This window comes from Carlito syrichta, unplaced genomic scaffold (genome assembly GCF_000164805.1).
Source record: "Carlito syrichta isolate Samal-C Ts95f unplaced genomic scaffold, Tarsius_syrichta-2.0.1 Scaffold314356, whole genome shotgun sequence".
NCBI lineage: Eukaryota > Metazoa > Chordata > Mammalia > Primates > Tarsiidae > Carlito > Carlito syrichta.
In genome coordinates, this window is record NW_007258452.1 from 16,007 (window position 1) to 33,728 (window position 17,722).

At 36.4% G+C, this 17,722-nt stretch overlaps 1 protein-coding gene and 1 pseudogene across 1 annotated transcript; both read right to left on the reverse strand.

Moving 5' to 3' along the window:
- Window positions 1-3,215: 3,215 nt before the first annotated feature.
- Window positions 3,216-3,596, reverse strand: LOC103274046 (annotated as a pseudogene).
- Window positions 3,597-14,951: 11,355 nt separating this feature from the next.
- On the reverse strand, window positions 14,952-15,902 carry SAXO2 (stabilizer of axonemal microtubules 2; the record flags this gene model as incomplete). Its single annotated transcript, XM_008071522.2, has 1 exon — window positions 14,952-15,902. A coding segment is annotated over one exon (951 nt), but the record flags the coding sequence as incomplete, so codon positions are not given.
- Between the last annotated feature and the right edge of the window lie 1,820 nt (window positions 15,903-17,722).

A 17,722-nucleotide genomic window follows, 5' to 3' on the forward strand; every position in this document is an offset into this window, starting at 1 on the left:
ATTAACTAACTAACTTAAAAATTCATCACCTTACCAAAGGTCACCTAAATTTTTTCCCAATATCGTCCTCTAGGAGTTTTATAGTTTTGTGCTTTATATTTAGGTATGTGGTCATTTTTTAGTTAATTTTTGTGAAGGGTATAAGGTTTGTGTCTCTTTTACATTTTAGTACATTTTATTTGTCAGTATATCTAAAATATTGTCATGTCAAGATATAATTAATATTGTTAATGAAATATTTTTCTTTTTTCTGTTTTTTAATTTTAGATTCAGGGGGTACACATGCATGTTTGCTACATGGACATATTGTATAGTGGTGGAGGTTGGGTCTCAGGTGGCCCATTCCCCAGATAGTGAACATTGTGTCCCATACGTAGTTTCTGAACCTTAACTCCTCTACATACTTCCCCCTTATTGGTGTTGCCAGTGTCCATTATTGTTGTCTTTGTGACCATTTAGCTCCCACATGTGAGTGAGAACATGTGGTGTTTGGTTTTCCGCTTCTGGTTCAGTTCATTTAGGATGATGATCTCCAGCTCTTTCCATGTTGCTGCAAAGGACTTGATTTCATTCTTTTTTATGACTGCATAGTATTCCATGGTGTCTATATACCACATTTTCATTATTCACTGGTGGGCATTTAGGTTGATTCCACATCTTTGCAATTGTGAATTGTGCTGAGATGAACAGGTGGGGTGCAGGTATCTTTTGCTGGATCAAACAGTAGATCTACTTTTAGTTCTTTGGGCAATCTCCATACCACTTTCCATAGACATACCTATTTTTTTTTTTTTTTTTGAGTTGGAGTCTCACTCTGTCACCCAGACTGGAGTGCAGTGGCCACTGCCGGCCACCGCAGGCTCAACCTGCTGGGCTCGGGCGATCCTTCCACCTCAGCCTTCCAAGTAACCAGAATTACAGGCATGCGCTACCACGCCCGGCTGATTTTTTGATTTATTGTAGAGATGAGGTCTCGCTGCCCAGGCGGGTCTCGAACCCACGGGCTCAGGCAATTCACTCACCTCAGCCTCCCAAAGGCTCGGGATTGCAGGCTGAACCACCGAGCCCAGCTAAACATACTAATTTATACTCCCACAGTGTGTAAGTGTTCCTTTTTCTCCACATCCATGCCAGCATTTATTGTTGTTTTTTTTTTAATTTTCTAATAATGACCATTCTGCTGGTATAAGGTGATATCACATTGTGGTTTTCATTTACATTTCTTTGATGATGAGTGATATTGAGTATTTTTTCATATGTTTGCTGGCCATTTGTATATTTTCTGAGAGATGTCTGTTCATATTGTTTGCGCACTTTTTAATGTTGTAATTTGCCTTTTTCTTGCTTATTGATTTGAGTTTTTTGTAGATTCTGGATATTAGTCCTTTGTCAGATATATAGTTTGTAAATATCTTCTCCCATGTTGTAGGTTACCCATTTGCACTGTTGATTATTTCTTTTGTTGTGCAGAAGTCTTTTAGTTTAACTAAGTTCTACTTATTTATGTTTGGGTTTTGTTGCATTTGCTTTTGGGGCTTTAGTCATAAATTATTTGCCTCAGCTGATCTATAGAATTTTTCCTAGGTTTTCTTCTAGGATTTTAGGGTTTCAGGTCTGACATTTAAGTCTTTAATCCATCTTGAGTTAATTTTTGTATATAATGAGAAATAGGGATTGAGTTTCATTTTTCTGCATGTAACTATCCGGTTTTCCCAGCACCATTTGTTGAATGGGGTGTTCTTTCCCCAATTTATGTTTTTGTCTGCTTTGTCAAAGATCAGTTGGTTGTAGGTATTTGGGTTTATTTCTGGATTCTTTATTCTGTTCCACTGGTTCATATGTCTGCTCTTGTACCAGTACCATGCTGTTTTGGTTACTATAGCCTTGTAGTATAATTTGAAGTCAGGTAATGTGATACCTCCAGCTTTGTTCTTTTTGCTTAGGATTGTTTTGGCTATTCTGACTCTTTTTTTGGTTCCATATGAATTTTAGAATTGTCTTGTCTAATTCTCTGAAAAATGATATTGTAGTTTGATAGGGATTGCATTGAAACTGTACATTACTTTTGGTGGTATGGTCATTTTAATAATGTTGATTCTTCCAGTCCATGAACATGGATTGTTTCTTCATTTGTTTGTGTCCTCTGCAATTTCTTTCATCAGAGTTTTGTAATTCTCCTTATAGAGATTTTTCTTTTTGTTGTTTATATTTATATATGTAGAAAGCATGAGACTGGTATGAGTGCAGTGGTACTTATGTAGAGATATTTCACCTCCTTGGTTAACTATACTCCTAGGTATTTTGGCTTTTTGGCTGCTATTGTAAATGCAATTGAGTTCTTGATTTGATTCTCTGCTATTGGTGTATAGCAGTATTATTGGTTTCTGTGTATTGATTTTGTATCCTGAAATTTTATTGAATTTGTTTATCAAGTCTGGGAGTCGTTTGAAGGAGTCTTTAGGGTTCTCTAGGTATAAGATCATATTGCTGGCATATAGAGAGTTCGATTTCTTCTTTTCCAATCTGGATACCCTTTATTTCTCTTTCTTGCTTGATTGCTCTGGCTAGGACCTCCAGTTCTTTATTGAATAGAAGTGCTGAAAGTAGGCATCCTTGCCTTGTTCCAGTTCTGAGGGGATTGTGTTCAACTCTTCTCCATTCAGAATGACATAGGCTGTGGGTCTGTCATAGACAGAGTCTACTAATCTGAAGAATGTTCTCTGTATGCCTATTTTGCTGAGGATTTCCAACATGAAAGGGTGCTGGATTTTATCAAATGCTTTTCCTGCATCTATTAAAATGTTCATATTATTTTTCTTTTTAATTCGGTGTATGTATTGGATTGTGTTTATGTTGAACCACTCTTGCATCCCTGTAATAAAACCCACTTAGTCGTGGTGTATTTTTTTTTCAATGTGCTGTTGAATTCAGTTTGCTAATATTTTGTTGAAGATTTTTGCATCTGCGTTCATAAGGGATATTGGTCTGTAGTTTTCTTTTTTTGCTGTGTCTTTTCCTGGCTTTGATATCAGAGTGATATTGGTCTCATAGAATGAGTTAGGGAGGATTCTTTCCTCTTCAATCTTGTGGAATAGCTTCAGTAAAATTGGTACCAGTTCTTCTTTGAAGGTTTGGTAGAATTCAACTGTGAGTCCATCAGGTCCTGGACTTTTTTTGTGTGGCAGTTTTATAACTTTATTTGATGTACTTGATGATCAGTGATTAGTTCTTATCCACACTGACTGTAGATTTTTTAAAGTGGTAACAGGTATATAAGTAACCCAAGTACAGAGCTTATTTGGCATGTCTTCATTCTCATTACTTTTTCTGGACAGCTGCACATGGATATGGTATGGAACATTCTTTATTCTTTTGGTCCAGACAGCTTTGGTGAGGCTGGTATCAGTACACACATCTGGAGTTCCCATCTTCTTCATGGCAAATTTTTGGATCTCTTCAAGTACCCAAGGGGCATGCTTCTTGAAAGCCACTCCATGGATGTGCTTGTGAATGTTGATGGTGTATTCTTGGGTCACCACCTCGTTGATGGCAGAATGGCTCTTCTTTTTCTCATCACCCTTCTTTGCGAGTGCCATACTGCCTAGCCCAGGTTGGAAAGGGCTGGGCTTTTTTGGACAACTTCTAATTACTGTTTCAATCTTGCTGCTTGTTATTGGACTGTTAAAAGTTTCTATTTCTTCCTGACTCAAAGTTGGAGGGGTTGTATATTTCCAAGAATTTATCCATTTTCTCTAGATTGTCTAATTTGTTTGCATAGAGGTGTTCATAATAGTCTTGGACAATCTTTTGAATTTCTGTTGTATCATTTGTAATGTCTCCTTTTTCATTTCTGATTGAGCTAATTTGAATTTTCTCTCTTTGTTTTCTGATTAATCTAGCTAATGGTCTATCAATCTCATTTATCTTTTCAAAAGCCAATTTTTTTGTTCATTGATCCTTTGTACTTTTTAATTTCAATTTCATTTAGTTTGCTCTGTTCTTCATTATTTATTTTCTTCTGCTAGCTTTGGATTTGGTTTGTTCATTTTTTTTAGTTCCTTGAAATGTGATGTTAGATTACTGATATGTGATTTTTCAGTCTTATTAACGTAGGCCTTAAGTACTGTAAGTTTTCGTCTGAGCACAACTTTGGCTTTGTCCTGGGGGTTTTGGTACCTTGTTTCATTGTTGTCATTCATTTCAAGGAATTTTTAAATTTCCATCTTGATTTCATTATTGACCCAAGGATCATTCAGGAGCAAATTGCTTAACTTCCATGTTTTTGTTTGGTTTCCCAAGTTCTTCTTCTTGTTAATTTCTAGTTTTATTCCACTGTGGTCTAAGAAAGTACTTGATATGATTTTGCTTATTTTGAATTTATTGAGACTTGATTTGTGGTCTATCATATGGTCTATCTTAGAGAATGTTCCATGAACTGATGAGAAAAGTGTGTATTCTGTAGTTTTGAGATGGAATGTTCTGTAGCTATCTGTTAGTTCCATTTTTCCTAGAGTCCTGTTTAACTCCAGTGTTTCTTTGTTGGCATTCTGCCTTTAAGATCTGTCTATTGCTGTCATTGGAGTGTTGAATTCTCCCACTATTATTGTATTGCTGTCTATCTCTTTTGTTAGGTCTAGTAGGTTTTTTTAGTTTTATAAAGCTGGGGGCTGTGGTGTTAGGTGCATATATATATTTAAAATTATTAAGTTTGTTCATTGGGTTGATCCCATTATTGTTATATAATATCCATCTTTGTGTATTTTTGCTGTTGTTAATTTAAAGTCTGTTTTATCTGATGTGATGACTACTCCTGCTGTTTTTGGTTTCCATTTGTGTGGAATATTTTTTCCCACCCCTTTAGTCTGTAGGAGTCTTTGTGAGTTAAGTGGGTCTATTGAAGGCAGCAGGTCTGTGTCTTAATTCACATTTTTGCATGTAGATGTCCAGTTGTTCCAGAACTGTTTGTTGAAAAGACTATCTTTGCTCCACTGTGTTGCTTTTACTCATTTTTCAAAGATCAGTTGACTATATCTATGTGTGTCTATTTCTGAGCTACATTCTGTTCCATGAACCTATTGTCTATTTTTTGCCATTACCATACTCTCTTGACAACTGTCATTTTAGTAAGTGCTGATGGGCAGCATCAGTCCTCCAACTTTGTTATTCTCCTTTAATCTTGTTATAGCTATTCTGGGTCTTTTGCCTCTCTGAATGAACTTTAAAGTCAGTTTGTCGGGCAGCCCCTTTGGGTTGCCTCCTACTGTGGGAGCTTTTCTGTCCTCTCAATAAATCCTGCTTTCTAAAAAAAAAAAAAAGAATAAATAAATAAATAAAATCAGTTTGTCAGTATCTACAAAATTACTTGCTGAGATTTTGATTAGGATTGCATCATCTCTATAGATTAAGTTGGGAAGAACTGACATGTTGACAGTATTGAGTCTTCCTATTCACAAACATGGAATATCTCCCCATTTATTTAGTTCTTAGTTGATTTCTTTCATCAGAGTTTTGTAGTTTTTCTCATGTAAATCTTATACATATTTTATCAGATTTATACATAAGTATTTCATGTTGGGGGTACTCATGTAATTGGTATTGTGTTTTTCATTTCACATTCCACCTGCTCATTGTTGATATAAAGGAAAGTAATTGACTTTTTATTTTAACCTTGTATGCAGCCTTGCTATAATTGCTTTTTAGTTCTAGGAGTTCTTTTGTTGGTTCTTATGGATTTTCTACATGATTATGTCATGGGCAAACAAAGATAGTTTTATTTCTTCCTTCCCCTTCCCTGCTGGTATACCTTGTATTTCCTTTTCTTGTCTCCTTGCATTAGTTAAGACTTTCAATATAATGTTGAAAATGAGTGATGAGAAAAGACATCCTGCCTTGTTCCTGATCTTAAAAGAAAAGCTTCAAGTTTGTCACCATTAAGCATGATGTTAGCTGTAGGTTTTTTGTAGACATTCTTTATCAAGTTGAAAAAGATCTGCTTTATCCCCAGTTTCCTGGGAATTTTTATCATGAAGAGGTTTTGGGTTTTGTCAAATGCGTTTTCTGCATATGATTATGTGACTTTTCTTTTTTAACCTGTTGATGTGATGAATTACATTAATTAAATTTCAAATGTTGAACCAGCCTTTCATAGCTAGGATATATTCCACTGAGTTGTGGTATGTATTTCTTTTTATAAATTGTTGGATTCAATTTGCTAATGTTTAATTGAGAATTTTTGCATTTATGTTCATGAGATATTTATCTGTAGATTTCTTCTCATCATGTTTTGGTGTATTTTTTATGTTAGTGAGTTGCTGGCCTCATAGAGTGAGTTAGGAAGTATTAGCTCTGCTTCAGTCTTCTGAAAGAGATTGTAGAAAATTGGTATAATTTCTGTCTTAAATGTTTGGTAGAATTACCCAGTGAACTCATGTGAACCTGATGCTTTCTACTTTGGAAGATTATCAATTGTTGATTCAATTTCTTTAATAGATTTAAACCTATTCAAATTGTTTGTTTCTTTTTGTGTGAATTTCAGCAGATTGTATCAAAGAAATGTTTCATCTAAGTTATCAAATTTTAGGCATAGAGTTGTTCATAGTGTTCCTTTGTCTTCCTTTTAATGTTCACAGGATTGGTAGTGATGTCCCCTCTTTTGTTTCTGTTATTAGTAATTTGTGTCCTCTTTTTTCCTAACATTTCTAGAGCCTTACCAAGTTTATTGATCTTTTCAAAGATTTCATTTATTGGATTGCATTGATTTTATCTATTGATTTTGTTTTCAATTTCATTGGTTTTTGACCTAATTTTAGTTATTATTTTTTTGTTCATCTTAGTTTGGATTTAAGTTGCCTTTCTTTTTTATACTTTCCTCAAGTATAAACTTAAAATATTGATTTAAAATCTTCTTTTCTATTATACATACTCAATGCTATACATTTCCCTCTTGCACTGTTTTGCCATATTTCACAAATTTTGATAAATTGTGTTTTATTTTTATTTAATTCAAAATATTTTTAAAAATATCTCGAGATATTTTTGATGTGTGTTATTTAGAAAGATGTTCTTTACTCTCCACATATTTGGGAATTTTTCGGTTATCTTTCTGTTCTTGATTTCTCACTTAATTCTGTCATGGCCTGAGTTAAGACATTGTATGATTTCTATTCTTTTGAACTTGGTAAAGTGTGTTTAGTAACCCAGAATGTGGTCTATCTTGGTAAATGTGTTGTGTGAGTCTGAGAAGAATGTGTAATCTGCTATTGTGGGATGGAGTTGTCTATAGATGTTGATTATATCTGTTGAATAATAGTGTTGTTGAGTTCAATTAAGTTGTTACTGATTTTCTGCCTGTTGAATCTGTCCATTTCTGATAGAAAGGTGTTGAAACCTCCAACTATGATAGTGAGTTCATTTATTTTTCCTTGCAACTCCATCAGTTTTTACCTTATGTTGTTTGTTTGATGCTCTGTTGTTAGGCACATATATATTAGTAATTGTTATGTCTTCTTGGAGAAATGTTAGCATGGTGTATCTTTATCCATTTACTTTTTTTTTTTTATTTTTTAGGGGGTGTCTCCCTCCTTCGCCCAGGCTGGAGTGCAGTAGCATGTTCATGGCCACCCTAGCATTGACATGCTGGGTTCCAGAGATCCTTCTGCTTCAGGCTTCCAAGTAGTAAGAACTACAGGTGCGCACTACCATGCCCAGCAAATTTTTTGATTTATTGTGGAGATGAGGTCTCATGAAGTTGCCTGGACTGGTCTCAAACCTGAGGGCTCAGGCAGTCCATTCACCTCAGCCTCCCAAAGTGCTGGGATTACAGGCTGAGCCACCAAGCCCAGCCTATTCATTTACTTTTAATCTACTTTATACTTAAATCTACTTTATACTTATACTTTATACTTAAATTGAGTTTCTTGAAGGCAACATATAGTTGTATATTGTTTTTGATGCACAATTTCTGCCTTTTAACTGGTGATTGACCATTGACAAAGTGATTATTGATATATTAGAATTAATATCTACCCTATTTGTTACTGTTTTCTATTTGTTGTCCTTGTTTTTTGTTTCTATTTTTGACTTCCACTCTTTTTTCCATCTTTTGTGGTTTTAATTGAGCATTTTATGATTTTATTTTATTTCCTTTCTTAGCAAATCAGTTATGTTTATTTTTGTAGTTTTTTGTTTTTAGATTTGCAATTCACCTTTATACCATGTCCAAGTCCACTTTTAAATAATGCTATACTGCTGCAGAGGTAGTGTGAGTACCTTATAATAACAAAACAGCCCTAATTCCTCTCATCTGTCCCTTGTATCTTTGCTGTCATTCATTTCACTCGTATATAAACATACATAAGATATATGTATAATAAACACATGATTGCTATTACTATTTTGAACAAATTTATCCTACTTGGTGTTCTTTGCGCTTGTTTGTTTGTGTGTGTGTTTGTTTTTAGAGACAAGGTCTTGCTCTGTTGTCCAGGCTGGAGTGTAGTGGCATGATCATAGCTTACTATTACCTTGAACTACTAGACTCAAGGGATCCTCTTGCTTCAGATTCTCCAGTGGCTAGGACTGTAGGCATGTGCCACCATGCCCAGATATTGTTTTAAATTTTTTTGTAGAGATGGAGTCTTGCTATGCTGCCCAGGCTTGTCTTGAACTCCTAGTCTCAAACAATTCTCCTATCTTGGCCTCCCAAAGTTCTGAGATTACAGGTATGAGCCACTGTGCCCAGCCCAAATTGTTGTTCTAACTGATCTGTAATGATCTGTTAGATCAATTAAGAATAAGAAAAAATTTTTTAAAAGAATAAGAAAAATGAAAGTTTTTATTTTACCTTCACTTATTCCTATTCTAATGCTCTTCCTTTCTTGATATAGATCCAAGTTACCGGCCTATATGATTTTTCTTCTTCCTATGAAACTTCTTTTAACATTTCTTGCTAAGCAGGCTTACTGACAACTGAGTCCCTCTTTTTTTTTTTTTTTTTTTTTTTGCCTGAGAAAGTCTTTATTTCTCCTTCATTTTTGAAGGGTAATTTCACAGAGTACAGAATTCTAGGTTGGTAGTGTGATTTTTTTTGTTGTTATTTGGGGGGGGTTGTTGTTTATTCTTCTCAATGCCTTAAATATTTCACTCCACTCTCTTCTTGCTTGCATGGTTTCAGAGGAGAAGTTGGATATAATTCTTACCTTTACTCTTCTGTAGGTAAGGTGGGGTTCCCCCTTCTGACTTCCTTCAGGATTTTTTATTTATCTTTGATTCTTTTGTAGTTTGAAAGTGATGTGCCTGTGTACAGCTTTGTAGTTTTTCTTTGGATTTATCCTACTTGGTGTTTTCTGAGTTTTCTAGATCTGTGATTAGTGCCCTACATTCGAGGAAAATTTTCAGTCATTATTGTTTTAAATATTGTTTCTTTCTCTCTTTTTCTTCTTTTCCTGGAATTCCCATTAATGCATGTTACATCTTTTGTAGTTGTTCCACAGTTATTGCATAATCTGTATTTTTTTCAGTCTTTTTTCTCTTTACTTTTTCAGTTTTAGTGATTTCCATGAGATATCTTCACAAGCTCAGAAATTTCTTTTCTCTGATGAGTCAAGTTTAATAAGTCCATAAAAGGCATTCTTCAATTTTGCTATGGTGTTTTTATCTCTAGCATTTCCTTTTGGTTCTTTCTTAGAATTTCCATCTCTCTCTTTAAATTGCCCATCTGCTCTTGCATGCTATATACTTTACCCATTAGAGTCCTTAACATATTAATCATAGTTGTTTTAAATTCCCAGGTTAGTAAGTCCTACATTCCTTCCATGTCTGGTAGGGCTACTTGCTCTATACTTGACCTCAAAAATTTTTTTCTGTTTTTTGCCCTTGATTATGACATATTTTTTTCTTGATAGTCAGACATGAGGCATCAAGTAAAGGATTATGACTTATATTTTTTTCTTGATAGTCAGACATGAGGCATCAAGTAAAAGACTGTAAGTAGGTTTTTAGTAATGTAGTGGTAAGGTATGGGGGGAGGGAAAGCATTCTATAATTCTATGATTAGGTCTTAGTCTTTTTGGTCTCTGCCTCTGGGCGGTGAATTTCACAAGTGTTTGTCTGTTGTTGTTGTTTTTTTCTCCCTCTAGGGTAGGTCAGCATAGCTCTGGTGGGCTGTAGTTCAGTATTTCCTTTCTCCCATTTGGAAGACTAGAGTGGGCTGGAATTAGGTACTGTATTTCCCTCCCAACAGGTCAGTTTGATTCTGATAATATCCAAGAAGGTTACCCTCTGATTAACTAACGTCTCTTGAGGACAGGCCTTGTTAAGAACAGAGGTTGTAGCGCATTTCAAAATGGTTATTTTTTCTCTCTCCTCCTGGAAGCATGAGTAAATTTTTCTCTGCAGGTAACCACAACATATCACAATATTGCGGGTGTTCTCCTATGGTTGGTTACTCCTGGAGTTTTTAATTCTGAGATTTGTCCACACTGAGGCTCCAGCAATTAAACAATTGCAGTTTGGATTTTCCTACATTGGCACTGGTTCCCTTGGTGCTTTTCTCTTGTGAACCATGTAAACCATGACTCCCTGTATTTACTTGTCCCATTGAGGGCAGTGGTTTTCCCTGTGTCCTGTCCTCCTTTACAAATCCATAGAGTTGAAGATGTTTTAGTCTGTTTGGATTTTTACTTTTGTTGGGATGGAGTGGTGACATTCAAACTTCTTATATGAGGAACTAAAAACTGCATGATACCCTTCTATTTTAGGCCATTGTGAGGAGCTTAAGGACTGATTTTAGATGTCTGCAGTTAGAGACTTTTTATTAACAATGGTAGAGTAACTCCTTTCTCTACCTTCTTAATCTAACCTTGAGAAAACATCAGATAACCCCCAATTGAAGGACATTCTACAACAAAATCCCTAGCCAGTACTCAAGTGTTAAGGTCACAAGTGATTCCACTCATACAACATACTGAGAGCAGTCAAAATCTTAGAGATAGAAAGTATAATGTACCAGCAACTGAGCATAGGAGAGTTTGGGGAGTTATTTAATTCGTATAGAGTTTCCATTTTACAGGATGAAAATATATGAAGATCGATGGTGGTGATGGTTACCCTTTATTTTTTATTTATTTATTTTTTGAGTTGGATTCTCACTCCGCCCAGGCTGGAGTACAGTAGCACGCTCAAGACCACCCCAGTGTCGACCTGCTGGGCTCTGGCAATCCTTCTGCCTCAGCCTTCCAAGTAGCCGGAACTGCAGGCTCACACTATCACACCCAGCTAATTTTTGATTTATTGTAGAGACGAGGTCTCACCAAGTTGCCTGGGCTGGTCTCGAACCCTCAGACTCAGACAATCCACTCACCTTATCCTCCCAGAGTGCTGTGATTACAGGCTGAGCCATGGAGCCCAGCCTGCATTTTTTTCTTATTTGTAACTTCCTTCTCTGACAGTGAGAAACCTGGCTCTCACTACCCACGATATATTTTCTCAGTTCAACCTTCGTATACTCATAAAGTGGTTTAGAATTGATAGCACACACCCCTGTGAGAGAAAAAAATTACCAACTAGAATACAATGTTCACATACAATTTTTTTGTCTGTAGCTTTATAATGTCCAGTCTGAACATTGTTTTCCAAGATTACTTAGGTAATCTCCTTTCTTCCCAATCCTGTCAGTGTGGTGATGTGATTAATTTGTAGTACAGTTACACCCATTTGGCAGTCTGCATTCCTTCTTGGGTTCTCCCCACATACTAGGTGGTAGCTTTTATGTTACATACCGTGAAATTAACTCTGTGGTGCTCTAATGGTTTTGACAAATTCCGAGACTAGTGCATCTACCACCCATTTTTTACATAACTGTTCCACCCCGGCCCCCTGAAAACTCCCTTGTCCTGCTTCTTTGTGGTCAGTTGCTCCTACCCCTAACACCCTGGCAATCATATAGGCTCTGTCCCTATAGGTTTTGCCTTTTCCAGAAATTTATATAAATGTCATCCTCCCCCTCCCCTTTGTATTACAAAGCTCCTCCTCTCTCTCAGCCATTGTCATAGAGGGCCTTAGACTGTAGTTTTGTATAAAAGAAAACTTGTAAATTTGATACATTAAGAAGTTGGGCGGTGGATTTCCCAGCCTCTGACTAGTGAACACTACTCTCCTGTCTTGAAGGTTTGGTTTTGTTCTCCAAAATAGATTTATTTTTCAGAGCAGTTTTAGGTTCATAGCAAAACTGAGTGGAAAGTATAGAGCGTTTTCACATAGCCGCTGTGAGGCCTCCCCTAAGATTAGCATCCCTCATAAGAGTGACACATTTGTTACAATTGAGGAACTTACATTAACACATCGTCTCCCAAGGCCCATAGTTTATATTAAGGTTCTCTCTTTGTATTGTCTGTGCAGTTTTACAAACCTCCTATAAAAACATAAACGCTTTTTTCTAATTTTTCACCAAGGTCTTACTTTCCACGGTAAGGGCATCCAGGGAAATAGGATGGAAATGGGATGGTGTGGGGGTGAAAATTACTAGTTTCCAGCACTTAAAATGTTGTATGAGTGTGTGTATGTTCCTATACAGTATTTCAAGAAGACCAAAGATGAGGATAAATCAGGGATTGCTAGTTTTCTACCACCATAGCTTGGAATCTTTTCAACTCTTGCACAGAAACGTAGATCCCTCTACCCATTTTTATGTTCCCACCTTCGCACTTTTGATCTGGCAAATTCCTATGTACCCTTCAAGATTCAGCTCAGCTGTTGTCCCCATAAGGAACACTTTTCTGAACTCCTAGGCTAACAGTGTACTCTGTAGCAATCTCTATTTTCACACCTGTTATATTGAATGTTAGATTATGAGGAGACACCATCATTCATATTTGCATCCTCAGTCTATGATGAATTACCTCAGGAAACCTCAGGAGATGTCATATTAAGGGTGGCCTTTGTCCAGAGAGGAGACCATCCCATCAAATTACACATTGATTTGAACAACCAGCATTGGAATATGGGCCAGATGAGGGAGGGCTGTAGTACTCTCTAGTTTCTAATGTTGATTATATAATAATGTTTTCTACTTAAAAAGTAAGAATATCTACTTATGTATAGGTTAACCTAGACAGGACATTATTAAAATGCTCTCTTTTCCAAAGAAATTAGGTACAGAAATAATGTCATGAAAATCCATTCCTTTCATTGATGTTTTATTAATGTCACATAGAAATATAAAATTTTACATGCCATATTTTTCACAAATAAATGCAAATGGAAATAAGAACAAATTACTTTCAAATAATTAAGATATTTTAACCAAATATTGATTAATTTATTCTCATTAAAGTACATTTCAAAACAATTCTGAAACCATCAAAAGACTAAAATTCACTTTATGCTAAAATAAACCATACTTTTCATAATACAATCATTTATCTCAAAAAACAGCAACCACTCAACAAGATTTTAATTCATTGGGAAATTTTCAGCACTTATAAATACGTTATTTCTACTTCACTCACTGGCATCATTTCTTTCCTTCCTTTTTAGCACTAATCTTCACACTGAAAGAAGTACAGGAGGTGATTATGCCTCACACTGGGCCTGATTCTGCTTCTGAATAGTGACTCTGGGCATGACAATTAGGTACATAACTACCTAAGTTTACACTGAAGATTTCTTCAGAGCAGTCAGTCTTCCTAAAATTACTCTAGCAAATACTTTTTCCTTTTTGCAAATACTGTCTTTCAAACCAAGGTGCTCTCCCCCGTCCTCGCTCTCCATTCAACAACCTCTTGGGTACGCATGACGCTTCAGAGGGCTCAGCTGTTCTCAGAGTTACATACTATTCATAAACTCAAAGCAAATTAGGTTGCTTGACAATCCTTGCTACAGGGCAGAAAACAATGAGTAAGTAGGTAAGTACCCTAATCTAAAAAGAAGAAAACAGGCACAAAGAGACTGGGTGATTTGTTAATAATCCCTTACATTTGTCATTTTACTTTATGGATTAAAATGTATCATAAGATATGATGCTCAAAACAAACTTCGGAAAACAGATATCCTTTTACCAACACAGACTCTGAGTGGCTCGCCTAATGGGGCACAGATAGAAATGGAGCCCACAGAGCCTTTCCTTGCCATACCACAATGCCCGTCGCTTACTTGAGCATGGTGAGGGGCAGAGGAGCGGTCTCTAGACCTCCAGCCAAACCTTGACTAAGTGTGCGCTATACAGATGTCTGGAAGTCTGAGAAAAATGAATCCTATTTTCTTGGAAGAGGAATCCACGTATCACTTTGGTATTGTTCTAGATAGTCCTAATGTACTTGATCAGTAACAACTGGCATGTGAATAACCATACAATTGTCATTATTATAAACAGAAGGATAAATGATAATAGACTGCTACCAAACAGTATGTTGGATATTAAAATAATCCAAATGGGAACATACGTTATTCAACCTTCAGAAGTGCCTATTAGAGAACAATCTTGATTAAAATGTCAATACAAAATGGATTTTAAGATTGATCTCCTGACTGTAATCCCGCGCCTTTGGGAGGCTGAGGTGAGTGGATTGCCTGAGCCCGCGGGTAAGACCCGCCTGGGCAGCGAGACCTCATCTCTACAATAAATCAAAAACAAAAATCAGCCGGGCGTGGTAGCGCATGCCTGTAATTCCAGCTACTTGGAAGGCTGAGGCGGAAGGATCGCCGGAGCCCAGCAGGTCGAGGCTGCGGTGGCCGGGAGCGGCCACTGCACTCCAGTCTGGGTGAGAGTGAGACTCCAACTCAAAAAAAAAAAAAAAGATTGATCTCCTATAATACATTTTCTAATTTTCTTATTTAAAAATATAAAAAATGACGTTTATTATATCTCTCTCATAATTTTTTAACTATAAAAATTGGATTTTCCCTTGGAAAATCAACACCTTTATATTTAGCTTTCTTTTAACACAATTTGATGATCAGAAGACCTTCACTACAGGATTGATCTTGCGGAAGAATTTATGACCTTGAGAATTTGTATTTTCAAATATATAACCTGGAGGAGAGGGATAGCTGGCTGGACATATTTCCTGTTTCTTTGGTGTATACTCTATAGAGTACATAGTTACATCATCAAATGGAACAGAGCTCTTCATAGCAGCATTTAAAGGTTTGCAACTTTCTGTTGGAATCAGTGCATGTGGCACATAGTGAGATCTGAAAGTGCTCAACCCTTCAAATTTTCCAGATGGGTTAGGAATCTGCTGCTGCTGTTTAATAAGTCTTTGACGACAACTTTCCCAGGCTGGAAAATCTTCCTTCATGGTGCTTTTTCCCTGGAAAGGAAAACTGTTATTTCTTCTATGAGAAACTGGCTTGATGGGATTGACACGGTTGGCCTGATGAGGAACATAGTCGAGATGGCTTGTGCTGTTTAACTCCATGCTGCCTGTAGGGGGCGCATACTCTGGTACTTTCTTGACTTCAGCTGGTGGGATTTCCCATGGTTGGAAACTTTCACGGAATTCAGTGCTTCCTTCAAAATGAGGATTTTGGGTCACTCTGGTATATGCAGGTCTGCAGATTTTCGCAGTTTCACCAAAAAGACCCTGAAAATCATTCCGGTGAGTCGTGAGATCTTCAAAAGTTTGGTCACTTGGTCTGTAAACTTCTTTTGGCCTTTCAAACTTGAATTCTAGCTGATGAGGTATATAATCAAGGCGATGACTTGTATCACCATTAAAAGGGATTGTAGAATGTTTGACCACAGAGGAGGGTTTAAAGCTTTGCCTAGGCTTTATCTCTTGAGGAACATAGTCATCCTGAAATGTAGTTGAATTTCCAAATTTCACAATAGGGGGATGATAAGTTTGTTCTGGTTTATAAAGATGACTTTTTGGAATGTCCCAAGCTCTATAATCATCTTGAAAAGTAAAAACAAACAAACAAACAAACAAACATTTTTAAATGCTGAAGAAAACAACCATCTAAAAATCAGGACTGCCAATTATCTTTCCATTTCCTTTAGAAATTCGAATGCTAGTATCAAGTATGAAGTTTCTCTGATTCCCCTCAGATGTGTTCTTTTTTCTTCATTTCAACATTCCTTTACCCATCTCCTCACTTTAATACATATAACTTTGCACTTCCAGATCCATCTGATTACAAAACAAGGGAATGAGACATCTGAGACCAATTGTGGAAAATTCTTAAAAGTCAAAAGGGCTATGTGTGTTGTAGATGAGGACAGAGTTTAGGAGATTATAATTGAACTGGTGAGACTTTTATTATAACTCAAAAAATACTAAGCAAACCATAAACTCCAGGTCTTAAAATAAAATAAAGTGTCCTAATGTGTGGGCAAAATTGATGTGAGTATTACTCGTTGCTTTGAAGGAACTCCTCAAAGGAAAGAAAAGTTCAACTCTATTATATTCTAGGAAGCCTATAGGACTGCTTGAGCAAAGACACAGGGTGACCTGTACAATCCCAGAATTATCATTGACTTCAACATTTCCTCCTTATGAAATGGACTTCAAGCCATTCCCAAAAGAAAGAGGGCCATCTGGAGGCTAGAAATCTGAACTGATTGCATTTTTAAAGCAAAAATGTTTAAAGCTGCATGTAGAATTTAGAAGTGAACATCGGAGCTAAGATCTGAGGTTTAGAAGTTAAAAATATCTTAAGCCTGCTTCCTGTAGTTTACCTAGACCATGGAAAGAAAATTGAAGTGCCTATATTTCAAACGATTATTTATGTTTTCTGTTTCTAGATGAGAAAGGTAGTAAGCTAGGAAATACTATAGAGTTGACTTCACCCCAAAATATGTATTTCTAGATACCAAAAATTAATTTATAAAAGAAGTTTGTTATACAAGGTAATATATTAGAATCTGAAGTAAAGCTGATATGATGTTTACTAGAAAGGTCAAACGTCAAATACTTATATGGATACTTCTGTCAGAGAGAAAAATTCTTTATCTGTAGACATGTCTGCCAAAATGGCCAAGTTTTGGACTAAATGATGTTTGGATGACAGGAGTACCTGACCCTAGAACAGACAGTTGTTAGGCTAGCAGAGTCCTATGAAATAAACTGGCAAGAAAAGACGAACTAGACCAAACATTCTTATTTTTGTGACCCTAAAGTTGGCAATAAAGAGCCAGATGGAACTAGGAGAAGAATCTAAAATGCCAGGAGGAGAGCTATGGCAAGGTAAAGTTATATTCCAAACAGATTTCTGAGGAAAGAGAAAGGATAGCTAGGCAGAGGAGGCCAGTTAGAAGAGTGGCAGTCAGAGCAGATGTGTAAAGGGACATGAAGATACTGTCGGAGAAATCCTGAAGTTCATTGCAGAGATGAAGGGAGGACTTCTTCCCTCAAGCTCCCTGGGTACCCGAGAGTTTCCCAGTTCCAGTTCACATGCAGTTCTATCCCAATCTCTTTTTCTTGAGGTACCATGAGGGAATCTCTGTTCTTGGCAAACTGAAGTATAAAATTATAACACATTTTTCAGTAACTAAAAGGAAATCATAGATGTTATTGAAAGTCTACAGTTCCACATATCATACAGGGAGAGCCCTTGCTGTCACAGTGATTAAGAGAAAAAACATTCATGTTATAAGAGTGAGCAGAAGAGAATGTTTCTTCTCCTTTGCCAAATGAACTTTGGTTTCAAAAAGGAAGCAATAATTCAGAGACAAGGTTTGACAGCACACATTAGTGTGAATATCACTACTAGATAACTGCAG